This window comes from Leopardus geoffroyi, chromosome E1, assembly GCF_018350155.1.
Source record: "Leopardus geoffroyi isolate Oge1 chromosome E1, O.geoffroyi_Oge1_pat1.0, whole genome shotgun sequence".
NCBI classification, from domain to species: domain Eukaryota; kingdom Metazoa; phylum Chordata; class Mammalia; order Carnivora; family Felidae; genus Leopardus; species Leopardus geoffroyi.
The window spans coordinates 27,708,930-27,726,030 of record NC_059330.1 but is presented as its reverse complement, the minus strand read 5'-3'; the positions used below and the strand labels follow the sequence as shown (position 1 = coordinate 27,726,030).

At 36.1% G+C, this 17,101-nt stretch overlaps 1 protein-coding gene across 7 annotated transcripts in view; it reads right to left on the bottom strand.

Annotated features, from left to right (window-relative positions):
• The window catches only part of TRIM37 (tripartite motif containing 37), a 137,262-nt gene that overhangs the window by 91,255 nt on the left and 28,906 nt on the right, over positions 1 to 17,101 (bottom strand). For all 7 annotated transcript variants that reach the window (XM_045488208.1, XM_045488211.1, XM_045488213.1 and 4 more), the window contains exons 9-11: positions 8,679 to 8,803; positions 2,303 to 2,353; positions 851 to 932 (exon numbers count right to left, since the gene is read on the bottom strand). In XM_045488208.1, coding sequence (XP_045344164.1) covers positions 851 to 932; positions 2,303 to 2,353; positions 8,679 to 8,803 — 258 coding nt within the window. The remainder of the gene's footprint in view (positions 1 to 850; positions 933 to 2,302; positions 2,354 to 8,678; positions 8,804 to 17,101) is intronic.

Below are 17,101 nucleotides of genomic sequence, written 5' to 3'. Positions count from 1 at the left end.
TGACATTTTTAAAAACCTAATTGATCACTTCCAGAAAATACTAAGGATAACTACTAAATAACAGGAAAAATTGTTTCTTCTTTATGAACTATAACCGTGGGTAGCCAAATAACAGATAATGGGAAGCATCTCTTAGAAGCGTATCTTTATAAAAGTTATTACAAATAAATGAAAAACAATAAAATGAGAATATCACTATTTTACAACTTCCAATGAATTAACAGATGTAGGCAATGAACATCGATAGCTGCCAATATCACAATAAGAGATGCAACTAGACATGGTGTGATAAAAGAACACACTACTACTTATACTGTTGCCATAGGAAGCAACTATATATCTCTCATCATGTCACTGCATCCAGCTGCCAATTTGCAGAAAATTCCTAGGTCAAAGGAACACACTGAAATGCACCATGAGTATGCAATCAGCATACATGTATTTTTTTATGGCTTTCTGTATCAATAATTTATTTTTATTTAAAAAATGATATCTAAAATAAGAATTTTAAATATTTCGTCTAAAGATAAATATCTTCCTAGAAATAAGAAATAAAATTCATGTAATGTCAAGGTTTACACTGTTCATTTTAACTCATTTTTTTGGTATGCTTAGTAATCTACCCTATAAAAAAACGGTAATATTGTCATTACTTTAACTCTTTACTCCACTAAGAAAAGTGAACCAGGGAGCATCTTTCTATCTGTTAGATGGGATGCTGCCTGATTCATGAATTGCTTAATAAAGTAAATGAAATTGTCAAATTAAACATAAAAGTGAACCACTGTGCTACAAAACACTGAAAGAAAGACCCTGGTTTCAAAATTCATTAGAAATATGAAAAACTTACTGGGTAAACTTTTAACCTCCAACAAAGTCCTGAAACTTGAAGAGGTGGACTGTAAACAGGGTCTGCTCGCTGGCGCAAAGTGCTGAAGTAAAAGAAAACCAACCAAATCCCAAGATCAAAACTGTTGTGAAATATCAACAGGCAAAACCAAACTCTAAGCACTTTACTTAAGTTACTTATTTGCAATCCTAAACAAGTAAATGAAGGTGCTGAACAAGTCAAGACTCCACTGCATAAATTTATATATACTTACATTCTGAAATAAGGTTTAATGATACTGAAATATTCAGCAGTATCTTTTCAGCTTCAAAATTAGGACATTCAAGGGAAAAGGAACATATAAAGAAAAATAAAACTAAGTGTCCTGAATTTAATTACCACTTCAACAAGCAGTCTTTTACCATTAAAGAAAAAACCCAATGGGCTTCTTCCTCACATAGCTGTAGTACAATTATCCTTTTCTAATATGGAAAAACTTAAGAAATATGCTTAATCTTAACATATGTGGGGATATCCTCAGAAAGTTTGTATTTTAGCCAAAAAATTATCCCATAAGAAAAGACAGATGGAGGAGGGCGCTCCAGCCCCCACTGTGCCACTGCGTGGCCCAGTCGGTTAGGCATCCAATTCTTGAATTTGACTCGGGCCAGGATCTCAAGGACGTGAGATCAAGCCCTGCGTCAGGCTCTACACTGAGCATGGAGCCTGCTTAAGATTCTCTCTCTCTGCTTCTCCCCTGCTTAGGTGCTCACGTGCTCTCTCTCTATATCTCTCAAAAGAAAGAGAGATAAAGAGAGAAAGAAAAAGAAAGAGAGAGAGAGAGAGAAAGAAAGGAAAGAAAGAGGTATTAATCCTCAAACTTTGGCCTTTGGTGATGGTTATCACCTCCTAGAATTTCTCTCCCCAAGGCAAGGCCTTTTATTTCATGGTTCCCCATTTCCAAACTGTCTTTGAAAACATGTCCCTTTAAGACCTCAGCGTTTTAAGATCTTTGTTTCCAATCTTCAAGAAAAAGTAGTAAAAGCTAACAAAGTAACATGCAAGTTACAAAGCATAAAATTTCTTATGACAATGGCCTCTCATTCACAATTTCTCACTTCCAGCTAAGATAAATGGACTCAAATCGACTTCTTCCCACCACTCTTATTTCCGAGGATGGGGGGATGGTCATTGACATTAATAATCCCATTTGCCCCACCTTAGCAAAGGCTAAGTGGACCCTCTTCTTTAAAAAAAATGGTTTCTTTTCCCAGACTAGAGAAGCAATCTGTCCTGAAGATAAAATACAATCCAGACAAATGACCTATATGTTTCTAATATGAAACTTGCTTCTTCTAAGATTACACACTGAGTGACACAGATCCTTGTTCTGTATTCTACCCAAGAATGATACTTCCTGGCTCTTACTTAGGTAGACATACAAAACAAATCTCAGTAGTCAAAAACTCTTACCTGAAATTCTCTAAAACAAAAGTAGCTGAATCATAAGACGGTACTAATTCACTAAAAAGAAGCAAAAGGTAAAATAATTATTTAAGTTTAAAATTTCATTTAATTAAAAAACAAAGTCCCTCAGTAATATCTTTAAAATGTTTTTAAACTAAGTCCCTAAGAAATATTTTTCAATCCTTACTAAATACGGATATTAAACCAAATGAATTTGTAAAACCATCAAAAGCTAACATCAAAAGTTTTCAATTAAATTGGAGACTCAACAAAGTTTATACAATAGTTGGGCTTTTTGAGAAGCAACAAGTAAGCATTAAAATAAGCATAAGAGACTCTCAAAACTACTCATGGAAATAGGAAAAGGAAGGGTGCTTAAGTCTGGAAACTAAAATATGAAACAGATATAAGGAAGTTTAGAAAAAAACAAAAGAAACAGCAAAAGACATCACAATAAATCCCCAACTTCAGTCTCTAAAACAAATTATGAGGAATATTGATGACCTTAAATATTTTAAGAATATTAACTTGGAAATACCATTTTATGGAATAAGAATACATAATCACCTAGGGGCAAATAGAGTGGATAAGCAACAATTTCTTGGCAAGGCAAGATTACCTCAGGCAACTTAACTTTAGTTCCATACATTCTTCTCTAAAGAGAACTGAACTACAACACAACCACAGGATATACCCTTAGATATGTGAACAATCTACAGTACTTCAAAACAAACACTTCAAAAGTCAGTCAATAAAACATTTATGATAAAGACACTATCATATACAGTATTATAACATAAAATATTCTGTATTTAATAAATAATTATAGAGGCGCCTGGGTGGCTCAGGTTGAGCAACTGACTTCGGCTCAGGTCATGATCTCACGGTTTGTGAGTTTGAGCCCCGCGTCGGACTCTGTGCTGACAGCTCAGAGCCTGGAGCCTGCTTCTGATTTTGTGTCTCCCTCTCTCTCTGTCCCTCCCCCACTCATGCTCTGTCTCTCTCTGTCTCAAAACTAAATAAACATTAAAAAAATTTTTTTTAATAAATAAAATTAATAAAATTATAAATTTACCGAAAAGATAAACTGCAAGCCATTTCACCGTATCCTCAGACATATCTTCTGAAGTTTAATTCATGAAAATTCATTATTACCAAAATAAAATATATGATAACATCTACAGCACTTTCACACTGTGATAGTGCCTAAAGAAATTAGTGGTTTGCCAGTGAAAACACAGCATAGATTTAAAAATATATTATTTTTTATTTTATGGTAAGTATGTATAGCTAAATAGCTCATATCTTTTTCACATAAGTATGGGGTTTGCCCTGCAATAGTTAACTATATAGCTACTATCCTACCGTCAAACACCCCTAACCATATTCCAAGGCAGCTGTTACCTTTTCTTAAAACACTCATATTCCTCAATCCCAGATGTTTGCCTCGTTAATCTTTACTATTCTTTCAAGTAACAGATTAGAAGTCACGGTCCATTGAACGTCTGCTCTAACTTCTCTCCATTATGTTTCCGCACATTCAGTATACCAAACCCCAATTAGTAGAATGAATGTAAGCAGTACCTAGAAAGCCTACCTGGAACCACAAACCTAATCAGAGCTTCAAGGAAATGTCTCCAGGATAGTTTCCAAATTTGGTCAAGTCATGACATGCTTTTGCTTATAATTTCATGCAAGTTCCAATCATACCAGCGTTGGTTTGTTCTCCCACCAAATTCATAACATCTTTCATAACGTTTTTTCCACCATATCCTTAACATCCAGTGCTATACATTTCCTTTGTTGTTTTGGCTGGAAGACCAAACTATTATTTTGTCATATTTTTGTTAGCCATTAAGGGTCAAAAGAGTTCACCACAAAACTAAAAGGCCACTGCTAGAATGGGAGAAGATATTTGCAAATGACATTTCGGATAGAGGGTTAGTATCCAAAATCAATAAAGAACTTATCAAACTCAACACCCAAAATACGAATAATTCAGTGAAGAAATAGACAAAAGACATGAACAGACACTTTTCCAAAGAAGACATCCAGATGGCTAATAGACACATGAAAAGATGCTCAACATCACTCATCATCAGGGAAACACAAATTAAAACCACAGAGATACCACCTCACACCTGTCAGAATGGCTAAAATTAACAACTCAGGCAACAACAGAGGTTGGCGAGGATGTGGAGAAAGAGGATCTCTTTTGCACTGCGAGTGGGAATGCAAACTGGTGCAGCCCTCTGGAAAACAGTCTGGAGGTTCTTCAAAAAGTTAAAAATGGAACTACCCTATGACCCAGCAATTGTACTACTATTTATCCAAGGGATATAGGTGTGCTGTTTCAGTGGGGCACATGCACCCCAATGTTTATAGCAGCACTATCAACAATAGCCAAAGTATGGAAAGAGCCCAAATGTCCATCAACAGAGGAAGGGATAAAGAAGATATGGTATATATGGTATATATACACAATGGAGTATTAATTACTCAGCAATCAAAAAGAATGAAATCTTGCTATTTGCAACAACATGGAGGAACTAGAGGGTATTATGCTAAGCGAAATTAGTCAAAGACAAGTATTGTATGACTTCACCCATATGTGGAATTTAAGATACAAAACAGATGAACATAAGGGAAGGGAAGCAAAAATCATATAAAAACAAGAAGGGGGACAAAACATAAGACACTCAAATACAGAGAACAAACTGAAGGTTCCTGGAGGGTTGTAGGTGGGGGCGGGGATGAGCTAAATGGGTAAGGGGCATTAAGGAAGACACTTTTTGGAATGAGCACTGGGTGTTATACATAGGGGATGAATCATTGGAATCTACTCTTGAAATCATTATTGCACTATATGGTAACTTGGAGGTTAAATAAATAAATAACGAAACATACATACATACATACATAAATACCAAAACACAAAATAAATAAGAGAAGGAGATGATACGTTTAACTCAGAACAGTGGAGTGGAAAGCTTAGGAGCTAAAGAGCTAAAATAGATCACTAAAGCTCACTGATGTACTCCTATACATGTATAATTTTTAGGGAAACTTTTTGAAAAATAACATTGTTAACAAATTAGTGCTATGTGGCAGCATTAAACAGGATGCATTATACAGCTGACCCACACTGTTCAAAGATCAATTGTAATTGATTACGAAATACTAGATTTCAATATATAATTCTATACTATTTAATATGGAATATACACCCAGTAAGATTATTAGTTTTTCTTCTCCCCTGTGTAGCACAATAGTGCTGAACATATTGTCTTTAATAAATAACACCGCACTTGTTCAATGACTTTTTATTCTCCATTGTGGCTCCATCACAAATCAACTGATGGAACTTAAGGCAATCCAGTCCTAAGATCTCAAAGCTTAGAAACATTCACCACTGCCCTTGTACATCTAAATTTGATCTGTAACTTAACGTCAACAAAGCTACAAGCCAAAATGCCCAGTAAGGCAGTAAATAAGCATTATTTGGGAGAGAAAGGGTCCTAAGGTGAACTTTATCTATGGAAAGCTCCTTAATTTGTCATACTTAAAAAAATTTTTTTTGGTCGTTTCCTCTCTGATGTCCCTCCTACCTGCCTCCCTTGCTCCCTGCCCTCCCAATTTCAGTCCCTTCTATCTACACCAAAAAAACAAGATAATGAAAAGGGACTGTTGGGGTTCTGAGCCACTTAGGCAATTAGGGAACAGAAAGCAAAACAATCACTGGATGTAAGAGAGACTGACAAGAAATCTAAAGCAGAGGTGCCTGCCTAATGAGACACTGCAAGTAGTATCAGCATAGGAGTTTACCTATATTTGTGGTTCCCAAAATTGAGGACAGAATTACTCAGGATGCCCAAGATTCATTATCTAGACATCACCTCCAAATATTGCGAGGCAATAGGCTTGGGAATTTGCATTATGGACAAACACTCCAGAGCTGGCTTTGATATGTGATCCATGCACTATACTTTCAATTGAAAAACATTTACCTTTATATATGGTATTTACATCAAAACTTAAGTTTCATTCCGCGGTGATGGATGGTTCCAAAAAGGTATTCTTCAAAACTGAAATGACTGACCATGTTATCAGAGAGGCAGCCTTTCGATAATTGGTGAACATCCTTAGTTCACCTAATCTACTTAAGGATAGCAAATACCAAGTACTTTTAGTAATATTCAGTTCTTGATTAAGATAGGAATATTATATCTGGTTTGTTAATTCAGAAAGAAATGAAGACTTAATAGTCAGTGAGATCTACCTGAGTTCTGGCTATCAAAAGAACTTTACCCTTCTGTTTATAGGACTATGGGTGGTGATAATCCTCAGGAATGCATCTGTGATGAGGAACAAGGGCTTACACCAGAAATTCTAAAGCAGGGGCAGTTTTACTCCTAGGAAGCATTTGGCAATGTCTGGAAATATTTTCATCACAACTATAAAGGAAAACGTGCTACTGGGACACTGCTAAACATCCCACAATAAACAACAAAGCTCCCTCAACCCCACAGAAAATTATCCTGATCAACAATGTCAAGGTTGAAAAACCCTGGCTTGCACTATTGAGTACCATCAATGCCCTGTGGCCATCAGAGGACACCACATATCAGAGAAAAAAGAAAAGACAATTATACATTTTTAAAACAAAGGCTATTTCCTTTAGGTAACACAGCCTTCAACATACTAAAAATGTGGCAGTATTTCAAAGCCATCTTTAAAGTCTAAGATGGACTAAAATCTGCCATACCAACATTTTTATCTGAGGCAGTGGTTTAACCTCTCTTCTTAGGAACCAACTAAGGAGATTTTAAATGAACACAATACAAATGCCTAGTTGCACCCAATGTTATGGACCATCTGTGTCCCCCAAAATTTGTATGTGGAGGCTCTAATCCCCAATGTATTTGGAGACAGGACCTTTCCAAAAGAATCCCAAATGAATCTAATATACAGCTAATGCAAGAAACCATTGCTCTAACACTACAGAGCAAAAATGCTTGAAAGAATATGCTGTTCAAAAGAATTCTAAGACTACCCAAGATAAAAACTAAAAGGAGGTGATTAAGATTACCTGAGGTCATAAGGGTGGGAAGGACCCTAACTCAATAAAGCTCGTGTCCTTAGAAGAGAAAAAGATACCAGACACTGATCTCTGTGCTTGAGAGAAAAGGTCTTGTGAGGACACAGGGAGAAGGCTGTCTGTAAGCAAGCAAGAAGCCTCATCAGAAATCAGATTTCCTAGCACCTTGATCTCATACTTCTTGCATCCAGAACTATAGGAGAATAAACTTCTGTAGTAGAAACCACCCAATCTGTGTTATTTTGTTATGGCTGTTCAAGCAGACTAATCTATCTGCAGAGATTTTATTTCAAATGACCTGAGGTATGAACCAGCATTGGTAATTTTCAATAGAATCCCAACTGAGTCTAACATACAACTAATGCCAAGAACCACTGGTCTAATACCACAGTGCAAACATGCTTGAAAGAATATGCTGGTTCAAAAGGATTCTAAGACTGCCCAAGACAAAAACTAAAAGATGCATAGAACACAACCAGCTGTTTCCTCGCACCACCTTTTAGGATCTGGAGGTAACATCATGTCACCTTCAGAATCTTCTGGCATTTCATCCATATTCTGAGTTTTGTTTCTGGCAACATATAGGTAAACAATGAGATATAAATTAAATTCAAAAGGTAAATAAAAGAATGACCATACTGCATCATGGATGGACCTTGAGGGCATTATGCTACATAAGTCAGAGAAAGACACATACCAAAAAAAAAAAAAAAAAAAAAAAGGGTCAGAAGGTATACACTTCTAGTTATAAAGTAAGTCATGGAGATATACTAGATAGCATGGTGACTATAGTCAAAACTGTACTGCAAATTTTAAAGTTGCTAAGAAAACAGATCTTAAAAGTTCTCATTATAAGAAAAGTTTTGTAACTGTTTATGGTGACAGATGTTAACTAGACTTACTGTGATCATTCTGCAATACTTGAAAAGGTCAAATCATTATGTTGTACACTTGGAACTAATATGTTACATGTCAATTATATATCAATTTAAAAAAATGAACAGATAGTGATTAAATTGGGATCAGTTACTTTTTCTACAGAAGGTGATACTCCAGGAAGAAACTAACTCCTAATTCAAGATCATCTCTTTACAGTCAAAAGTGTAACTCCACCAGAATTTTTAACCAGATTTACATGTATATAAAGTTTACTAAACCACATCATTATAAATAAGACCTTAAAAAACATAGAGTTAATTAAGAACACTAACATTCTTTTGAAACAAGCATGTGCATATGCACATAAACGTTAAATGAAAATCAAGTTAAAAAACTATGTCGCACCTGGTAAAGTCTGGTGGAACAGGAGTGGTAACAAAGGACGCCATGGGCTTCCGATGAACTTGCTGAAACATCATGAGGATCTCTGAGCTCTTAGATATCAACTCACTCTTACTACAAGACCGCAGCTGTGTGAGGAAAACAATCAAATAAACAAAAGTAATATTCACTGGCATCACAAAATCCTCAATAAAGAATAAAAATAGGAATTATTTTGGTCATATTCTAGAAAAAAAATGAGATAAAAATAGAATGACTCTTTCAAAGTGGTTTTGAGAGTTAAGAATCTACAAAGGATCTAAGTTATTTCCATTCTAACAGTAAAGTCACTGAGGAAATGTATTTCATTTTTTTTTTTTTTTTTTTTTTTTTAGCATTTATTTATTATTGAGAGACAGAGACAGACAGAACATGAGCATGGGAGGGGCAGAGAGAGGGGGCGACACAGAATCCGAAGCAGGCTTCAGGCTCTGAGCTGTCAGCACAGAGCCCGGCGCAGGGCTCGAACTCACAGACCACGAGATCATGACCTGAGCCGAAGTCAGACACTTAACCGACTGAGCCATCCAGGCGCCCCAAGAAATGTATTTGATTTTAATGCATTTTTCTCACCTTGCATGTTAGCATAAATCCAACTATAAGCAAACACAACTGGATAGAGAAGTTATTATATATACTAATGAACAAAACTCTATAGGTCAATAGCCATCAAACAAGGATTTCTCAAACTGCATTTCGAGAGAGAGAAATGTTAGGATGTAACAGACCCAGAGAAGTCTCAACTTCTATCAATTTGGAAAACACTACATTATGTAGTGCCAAAGGTTAAAAACTGAGAAATTCAACTCCAGTAAAATAAGCATAATAGTTAAAAGACTTTCTACTCCAGACAATCAATTTGAAGTCCTAATTCTGCCACACACTAATCATATGACTTTCAGAGTCTGTTTATCTGTAAAACTGGAATCATATCTACCACTGCTTACTTCACTAGGACTGTTGTAACAAGTATGAAGCCATATGTGAGACAGCTTTATAAACTGTTACAGGCTAAACAGTGCCTCCACCAAATTCCTGTTGGTCCTAACCCCTAGTAAGTAACTCAGAATGTTAACTATATTTGGAAATAAGGTCTTTAGAGGATACAAAGAGAAAGCAGTGTCTACAAGAGACACCTCAGGGGAAAACAAAACTTCTGACACTTTGATCTTAAGACTCCCAGTCAGTCACCAGAACTATAAGAAAATAAATTTCTATTGTTTAAGCCTCCTAGTCTGTGTTATTTTGTTAGGGATGCCCTAGCAAAGTAATACACTATCAAATGCCATACAGATGATATTCATAATACTCACTACAGTTAGGTTTATATTTTTTAAATGACGGTTGCTTATAAGTCGTGAAGAATAATATGATACGATATGACTGGTATCATATGACAAATATCAAAACCTACAGCTTTTATAAAATATTTATTGAATGTGGGGCGCCTGGATGGCTCAGTCAGTTGAGCATCTGACACTTGCTTTTGGCTCAGGTCATAATCTCATGGTTCAGGGGATGGAGCCCCACACGGGGCTCTGTGCTAGCATCAAGGAGCCTACTACGGATTTTCTCTCTCCCTTGCTCTCTGCACCTCCCCCATTCTCACTCACATGTTCTTGCTCTCAAAATAAACTCAAAAAAATTATAAATAAATAAATATTTAATGCCTATGATGAGTGTCCTTCCTTGACCCCATTTCCTCCAAAGGTAACTCACTCAAGTTTATATCACTACCATGTGTTTCCACATGTATTACGTGTTCAGCAATGTTCTGAATGTTTTTAGACTTTACGTAAATACGACCAAGCTACATCACCATGTAGCCTACATTTTTCACTTAACATTGCTTCTGAGATTTGTTTATTGGTATCTACAGATCTACCCATTTCAGCAGTTTTAAAGAATATCATTGCATGAATATAATATGTTATTTTTCTCTGTCAATGAACATTCAGGTTGATTCCCATTCTTCATTATTAAAACTCTGGAGAGAAGACCCTTGTGCAGTTCCTCGTACACATATGCAAGTTTCTCTAGGATTTGAATTACTGGTTGAAACATACGACAACTTTAGCAGATATTAGCAAACTCCTCTCCAACATAGTTTACATCAGTACTACACAAGTTTCCTCTGCTGTATATTGTCAACATTTACATTTTTACCTATTAATTTCTGCCAACTAATGGGTGTAAAATGGCATTTTGTTGTGGTTTTAGTTTATATTTACCAGACTAGCAATGAAACTTCACATTTACTGGTCTCTGTACACTTCTGTAAACTATCTGTTCATCTGCCTTGCCTACTTTTTGAGATTGCTTTAGTTATTTAGATTTAAACTGTATTTCTTTATAAATTCTGGATAGCAATTCCTGTTCAGGTTAGGAGTAACAAGTATCTTTTCCAAGTCTATGGCCTGTCATTCAAGTTGTTGAATTTCTTTTTTAAAGTTTGAATTTTAATGCATTCAAATCTTTCTATTTTGTACCTACTGTACCTTAAGAAATCTTCCTCTATCCCACATCAAAGGTATTCTCCTCTAAACTCCTCTAAAAATAATCAAATTTTGCTACTGATGTTTAGGTCTTTAGTCCACCTGGAACTAAGTCTTGTGTATAAAACGAAAATCAAATTTTATTTCCCACATGTACAAATGCCAATATTTGTTGAAAGGCCCATCCTTTTCCATTTCTATCATGTAATGTATCAAGTCTCCACACATACCTGGGGTTCTGTTTCTGGGCTTTTTATTCTGTTATCTTCTCGAACTGTCCTTGTGCTGAAACTTGTGTCATAATTACTATATTTTCACATTATGTCTTGATATATGACAGGAATTTTAACTTATTTTTTTAATCTAAGACTATGCTGGCTATATGGGGCCCCTTGCTCTTTCACATTAATATTGGAATTTTACCAAATTCTTAGAAAATTTATGTTGAAATAAAGGCTGAATTGCACTTGTAGAACGGTATCAATAGCACCTTTATAACATTGAATTTTCCCCTACATAAATACACCATATTCCATAAAATGTAGTAGGCTATAAATTATTAAACATTAACTATTTTATGTGCTAGTATGAAAAATAATCTTCACTAAATTATGGCTGTATTAACTGTTAAGACACATCCCATTTCAAATTTAATTTTTTTTAATGTTTATTTTTGAGAGAGAGAGATGAAGAGAGAGCGCAAATGCGCAAGTGGGGGAGAGGCAGAGAGAAAGAGAGAGACACAGAATCTGAAGCAGGCTCCAGGCTCTGAGCTGTCAGCACAAAGCCCCATGCCAGGCTTGAACCCACGAACCGCAAGATCATGACTTGAGCCAAAGTTGGACACTTAACCTGACTGGGCCACCCAGGCGCCCAAGACATATCCCTTATCAAAATAGCATAATATACATCTGAGAATCAATGAGATACAGGATGTTTCTTCATTCAACTCTAGTGTTTACAAAGGTCTCCAACACTTTTTATTAGATTTACTCAAAATCCTTAGTTTTTGTTATATTATGAACAGGATTATTTTCTGAGCTGTTAGCACAGAGCCTGACGTGGGGCTTGAACTCATGAACTGCGAGATCATGACCTGAACCAGTCAGTTGCTTAACCGACTAAGTCACCCAGTCGCCCCAAACAGGATTATTTTCAATTAAGTTTTCTAGCCGATTATTTCCGATATTTGATTTCTGTCTTGATTACATATCCAGTAACCAAGATAAGCTCACTAAAAAGGTGTAAGTTACATACTTTCTACGTAGATAACCATATCCTCTACAAATAACCAATTTTATATCTTCCTTTTAATATATTTCTACCACATTTATTGTCTTGAGGCCCCTGGGTGGCTCATTATGAACAAATGAGTTAAGCCTGCTTCAGAGTCTGTGTCTCCCTCTCTCTCTGCCCCAACCCTGCTCACACTCTCTCTCTCAAAAGTAAACATTAGAAAAAATTTTTTAAATTTATATATATATATAGTTGTACCATATTTACTGTTTTAATTTAATACACAGGAGTAGCACACTCAGAAGTGAAACGACAATATGAAGCAACCCTGGATTCTTTATCAGAGCTTCACAATTTTTACCATTTAGACTGTTTCCTATAAAATAAAGTTAAATGGGGGAGCCTGGGTGGCTCAGTCGGTTAAGCGGCCGACTTCAGCTCAGGTCACGATCTCGCGGTCCGTGAGTTCGAGCCCCGCGTTAGGCTCTGGGCTGATGGCTCAGAGCCTGGAGCCTGCTTCTGATTCTGTGTCTCCCTCTCTCTCTGCCCCTCCCCAGTTCATGCTCTGTCTCTCTCTGTCCCAAAAATAAATAAACGTTAAAAAAAAATTTTTTTTTTTAATAAAAAAAAATAAATAAAGTTAAATGTATAGGTGCCTGGGTAGCTCAGTTGGTTAAGTGTCCGATTTCAGGTCAGGTCATGAATTCGCGGTTCATGGGTTCAAGCCCCGCATCAGGCTCTGTGCTGACAGCTCGGAGTCTGGAGCCTGTTTTAGATTCCATGTCTCTCTCTCTCTAACTCTGTTCCTCCCCTGCTTGAGTTCTCTCTCTCTCTCAAAAATAAAGATTAAAAGAATAAAATAAAGTTAATGTAGTTCCCTTTTATTTTTTTAATGTTTATTTATTTTTGAGAGAGACACAGAGAGCGAGTGGGGACAGGCAGAGAGAGGGAGACACAGAATTCGAAGCAGTCTCCAGACTCCAAGCTGTCAGGACAGAGCCTGATGCAGGGCTCAAACTTGTTCCTTTTTAGTCTTAGTTTGCTAAGTAATTTAGCCATGAATGAGGATCAAATATAATAATGTTACTTTAAAAATTAATATTATCCTGTTCATTTTTATTTAAATGTTCATATAGTTTTGCTCTGTAATCTCTTGAGTTATAATCAAGAAGATTTTTCTGATAGTGAAACATTCCTTTCATTCCTTTGAGTAACCCTACTTGACCTGGCTTTTTCGTTCTTTATTATGATTTTATTTTTTAGTAATCTCTACATCCAACCTGGGACTTGAACTCAAAATCCTGAGATCAACTGTCGCATACTCCACTGAGCCATCCCACTGGTCTTGCGCTCATTTGTTTTTGTACATATCCTACTGATTTTTAACTGCCAGTATATATTTAAGATTTTGGCATTTATGTTAAAATAAAATTGAGCTTTGGGGTGCCTGAGTGGCTCAGTCAGTTAAGCATATGACTTCAGCTCAGGTCATGATCTCACAGTTCATGAGTTCGAGCCCTGCCTCAAGCTCTGCGCTGACAGCACCAAGCCAGCTTGGGTTTCTCTCTCTCTCCCCCTCTCTATCCCTCCCCCATGTTCTCTCTCTCAAGTAAATAAACTTTAAAAATAAAATATTGAGCTTTAATTTTCTTACATTGTTCTTATGACAACTGGTTATTAATATTAGTGTTATACAGTCTTGAATGAGATCTAGTACTTTGGTATTCTCTAAGAAAAAATTACTTGATAGGCAAAAGACATTTAAAAATTTGGTAAAAATTTTCCATTAGTCTGAACTTGATGTCTTTAGAAGGAGACTTACCAACAATATAATTTACTTAATGTTTCTTGTTTAAGTTATATACTTTCTGAAGTGACTCTAGACAATTACAATTTCCTAAAAATTATCCTCGTCATGTAGATTCTACCTCAATAATGTTGCTCATATTTGTAAAGCACACAGAACACTGGCATAAATATTTACTTTTAAAAATGATTATTATTTAAATTTCTACTGCATCTGTAGTTATATCCCAATTCTTCTTCCCAATACAATATTGAACACTTCCTTCAATTTTCTTGATAACCGTGCTAGAATTATCTTCTATTTAATGCATGCTTTTCAAAGATCCAATATTGGGTATGCTGATACTCCCAACTATTTCATGGCTCTCTTTTTTGTGAATTACATCACTATCTTCATGATTTCTTTCCATTTTATGCTTCTACACTATTGTTCCTTTATTAGCATTTTTAGTTGAACACAACTCATTCATTCATAATTTTCTTAAGTCGCACTTTAGACTATGTCTTCTTCTAAATATCCATTAGCGAAGTCTGGTATTTTAATAATTTATCATTTTTTTATTTTCTTAGAAATTCTCTTAAATGTTTATTTGAGAGAGAGCAAGCGAGCCCACATGCAGGGGTGGGGTAGAGGGTAGAAGGGGACAGAGGATCTGAAGCCGGTTCTGTGCTGACAGCAGAGAGAGCGATGTGGGGCTCAAACTCATAAACCATGAGGTCATGACCTGAGCCAAAGTCAGACTCAATTGACTGAGCCTCCCAGGCACCTCAATAATCTATCATTTCAATTCCAATTCCTCTTAAGCTCAAGAACAATGTAGATATTTAACAATGTAGATATTTAACATATTTCAATGTATATTTGAATACATATGATTTTTAAAATAATATTGGTTTTTGATGTCTACCTTAACTATACTGTGGTCACAGAACATGTTCTTTACATAAGTTTCTGAAATTTCTTCAGACTTCTATATAACTTAGTACTTGGCTAGGTATTGAAACTTTTTTTTCTTAAGTTTATTTATTTATTTTGAGAGAGACAGAAACAGGCAGAGAGAGACACAATCCCAAGGAGGCTCCATACTGTCACTGCAGAGCCCGATGTGGGGCTTGAACCCACAAAATTGTGAGATCATGACCTTGGCCAAAACCAGGAGTTGGACAGACAAGCCACCCAGGCACTGCAAAATGATTTTTTTAATACTGGGTTTGCAAATAATTTTGTAAACTCCTTTTTATGGATTTTTAAAAAAATGTTTATTTATTTTGAGAGACAGAGAGAGAAAGAGAGAGAGCACGTGCACATGGTGGGGGGGGGGGGGGAAGCAGAGACAGGGAGAGAGAGAATCCCAAGCAGGCTCTGTGCTGTCAGTGCAGAGCCCAATGAGGGGCTCGATCCCATGAACCGTGAGATCATGACCTGAGGTGAAATCAAGAGTCAGACAATTAAACAACTGAGCCACCCAGGCACCCTGGAGCAGTTTCATATGAACTGAAACAGAGCATGTATTCTTCATTTGGGGATGCAGGGCTCCCTATATACCTTTTATTTTTTTTCCACATACCTTTTAGATAAAGCATCTTAATTTTTTTTTTTCCAAATACCCTGTATTCTTACAAACTTTTAGTTGGTGCTATCAGTTTATTAAGTATTTAAAAACTCACTATAGTGATTTTATCAAAATCATTTAATTCTCTGCTTTCTACATTCTGAGTTTATCCTAGAATACAAAATCATAACTGTCCTATCTTCATACTCTTTTTTAAAAATTTTTTAGGTTTTATTTATTTTTGAGAGAGACAGAGAGACAGAGCATAAGTGGGGGGAAGGGCAGAGAGAGAGGGAGACACAGAATCCAAAGCAGACTCCAGGAACTGAGCTGTCAGCACAAAGCCTGATGTGTGGCTCAAAACCATAAACCATGAGATCATGACCTGAGCTGAAGTCGGATGCTTAACCAACTGAGCCATTCAGGTGCCCCTCTTCTTATTCTTAAGGTAGACAGTTCCCTCTTTGTCAGTAGTCCTTTTTACACTAGTAATGTTTTTTTCCCCATTTTAAAGTCCTCACCATTCTCTAGATCTATCTCTTATTAAGTAGATCATTGTGTGATTTTTTTAATTCAAATTAATCCTTTACATCTATTTTTTTATTACTGATATTAGTGTCATTCACTGACAATAATACTCAAAATCCAGAAACAATTACTCAATTCAAGCCCTGCATTGAGCTTCATGCTGAGCATGGAGCCTGAGCCTACTTAAAAAAGTCGAAGATTGTTCCATCAGATTAAAACATTAGACCCAACTGCATGCAGCCTTTAAGACACAGACTTTAAATATTTAAAAACAAATATATTAAAAATAAAAAGACAGAATAAGATATGTCATGGTAACATGAGTTAAAAGGAAGATGATGTGGCGTTCTTAAATAGATTTCAAAGCAAAAAATTTATGCTAAAGTCATTTCAGGGATGCCTTCAGCGTGGCTCAGTCAGTTAAGCATCTGACCCTTGATTTAGGTTCAGGTCATGATCTCATGGTTCATGAGATCAAGCCCATGTCCGGCTCTGGGCTGATAGTGCAGAGCCTGCTTGGATTCCCTTTCTCTCTCCCTCTCTCTCTCTCTCTCCATCTCTCTCTCTTTCAAATAAATAAACTAAAAAAAAAAAAAAAAGGCATTTCATAGTGATGTTGGAAACAATTAAGAGGATGTAACAATCCTAGACATTTAGGACCTTAATAGTATGGCTTCAAAATACATGAAGCAAAAACCGATTGAACTGCCAGAAGAAAAGACAAATAAATACACAATTATTGCTGAAAATGTCAACAACCCTCTCTCAA